Source organism: Glycine soja, chromosome 6 (genome assembly GCF_004193775.1).
Source record: "Glycine soja cultivar W05 chromosome 6, ASM419377v2, whole genome shotgun sequence".
NCBI lineage: Eukaryota > Viridiplantae > Streptophyta > Magnoliopsida > Fabales > Fabaceae > Glycine > Glycine soja.
In genome coordinates, this window is record NC_041007.1 from 19724351 (window position 1) to 19726803 (window position 2453).

At 39.2% G+C, this 2453-nt stretch overlaps 1 protein-coding gene across 1 annotated transcript; it reads left to right on the forward strand.

Annotated features, from left to right (window-relative positions):
* The first annotated feature begins 480 nt into the window (after window positions 1-480).
* On the forward strand, window positions 481-2214 carry LOC114416645 (dof zinc finger protein DOF5.4-like). The gene has a single exon (XM_028381595.1). It carries the CDS (start codon window positions 769-771, stop codon window positions 1741-1743), a length of 975 nt encoding a protein of 324 aa, XP_028237396.1. The 5' UTR covers window positions 481-768; the 3' UTR covers window positions 1744-2214.
* The last annotated feature ends 239 nt before the right edge of the window (window positions 2215-2453 follow it).

Genomic DNA, 2453 nt, shown 5'->3' on the forward strand with positions numbered 1-2453 from the left:
GATTGAAAAGTAATATTTTTTTATAATGATTAAAAATCGACAGAATCATATATGCATAGATTTAAAACATGTTGAAATTTAATTTGTTGATATACCCAAGTTACAAATATTTTACAATAAAATTATATGATTCATATAATTTACTTATTCAACATTTTATTATACATTGTATTACCTTTTCATTTATTATAGAAAACAATTTGTATAAACATGATATATACATTCAATCATCATGAGAATCAAAATTTTCAAAATAAAGCGTGCAAAATTTATTTAATTTTAAAAAATCATAATAATTATTTTATTTTTAGTACTATAAAGATACAAAAATTAAAAAAAAATTAAGTACTATTTAAATAATCATTAATAAAAATCGAGAAAAAAAAACATTTGAGTAAATGTTCGTTATAAGACTTGTTGTATCTTGGAGGGATTGTTTCGTATTTTTGAAGCCTCTTCTGTGGTGGCCCATCCTCTGCACAAGGTCGTTTCGGTCAATTGCCTTGAAAAATGTTAGAAAAATGGAAGATAGCGATACGAGCAGTGGCCCATCCTCTGCAGAGGTATTTGTCTGTCCGAAGACTCTTTCTTTCACACTATTCCCCGAAACCTTGTTTACACACTGACACACTCCTTCATCCAACTCCAACAGAACAAGAAAACATAGTACACACTACACAGTGAAAAAGAGAGAAACTCCATCTTCTTTCTTTCTTTCTCACTCACCACAGAACACAAAAAAACATTTCCAAATTTCAGGTTTGGGAAATGCACGAAACACATTCCATCGGCGGCGGCAGGTTCTACGGCGGCGGCGACCGGAGGCTGAGGCCGCACCACCACCAGCAGCAGCCGCCGCCGCTAAAGTGCCCACGTTGTGACTCACTCAACACCAAGTTCTGTTACTACAACAACTACAACCTTTCCCAGCCGCGCCATTTCTGCAAGAACTGCCGCCGCTACTGGACCAAGGGTGGCGTCCTCCGCAACGTCCCCGTCGGTGGCGGTTGCCGGAAATCTAAACGCTCCAACAAACCCAAAACAACCACCACCACCACCACCAGCAACACTAATAACAACCGTTCTTCTTTCTCGGCAACCGCACCGGCCACCGCACCAACGCCACCGGCACCAGAGCTGGAGCATCATTCTCATTCTCACTCCAGCAGTGAAAGCTCCACTTTAACCGTGACCGCGACGGAGGAGATGTCGGCGCCGCCGCCGACGACATCAAACGCTCCGTCGAAGAACAGTTTATTACTTGACAACGACCACCGTGAGGCGAAGATGTTCGCTAACCCTAACCCTAACCCCTCTTTGGATAGTGGTGGCATTTTCTCTGAGATAGGAAACTTCACCAGCCTCATCAATTTAAACAACAACGAAGCGTTTGGGTTTGGGAACAATAAAAATAACAACAGCATCCTCGATGCGACGTCGTTTCGTTTCGGTATTAGTGTTACTAATCAGGTGCAGGCGGCAGCAGGTGGAGGCCATGGTCAGTGGCAGCAGCAGAATCATCAGGAGTTCGGTACGGCGTCGTTTCTCGATCACACTGTGCCGCTTGAGTTTTCTTCGCTGCAGCATAAGACTGGGCATCAGGGAGGGTTTGGATCGTTGGATTGGCAACCCGGTGCGGATCAAGGTTTGTTTGATCTTCCTAACACCGTTGATCAGCCTTACTGGACCCACGCTCATTGGTCTGATCAAGATAATACTTCTTCTCTCTTTCATCTTCCTTGAAAATACTTAAGAAATTTCTCTCTTTTTTCTTTTTGTTTTTTATGACCTGAGAGGGAAAGAGTAAAGAATATCTGGAATCTAAACCAAAGTATAAAGAAATAAAAATAAAAATTGAAAGAGAACCTGGAAGGAACTCGTAATTAAGATATGTAAATTTTTGGTTTTTTACTTTTCTGTTTTTTCGGAGAGGTGATTGGGCTTGATCATAAGTAGTGATGTTCATGTGCAACTAACATCCATGTTAGTTTTTTTTTCTTTTTTATGTTTTATTTTATGTATGTATTTGGAATTTGATTTATTAGGGGGGGAAACATAGGAGCGGTGTTTTATATTAATATATAGTGGGGATTGGTGCTATAACAATTGTTTGTTGTTTTGTTGGGTGTTTGGGATTGTAATCTTATTTTGGCGTGTTTGAGATGCTATTTCATCCGCACTATTAATGGCTAAGAATTTGAAAATGACGCAAAACACTTTGTTTATAATGTGCCACGTCACGGTGCATGTTGATAATGACGATAATCATGGCCTGATTTAAGCGTATGGTGCCATGGTGGTGTTTGTTACGGTGAATGATAATGATACTAATTTGATCATGAATATATATATATATATATATATATATATATATATATAGATATATAGGAGAAGGGATATTTATATTATGCGATGGGAGTTTGGGACGAGGAAAAGAAAAGGAACAGTGTGGG

Bases quoted from the DNA above. Each gene is read 5' to 3' on its own strand.
- LOC114416645 (XM_028381595.1), top strand. From the start codon at position 769: ATGCACGAAACACATTCCATCGGCGGCGGCAGGTTCTACGGCGGCGGC.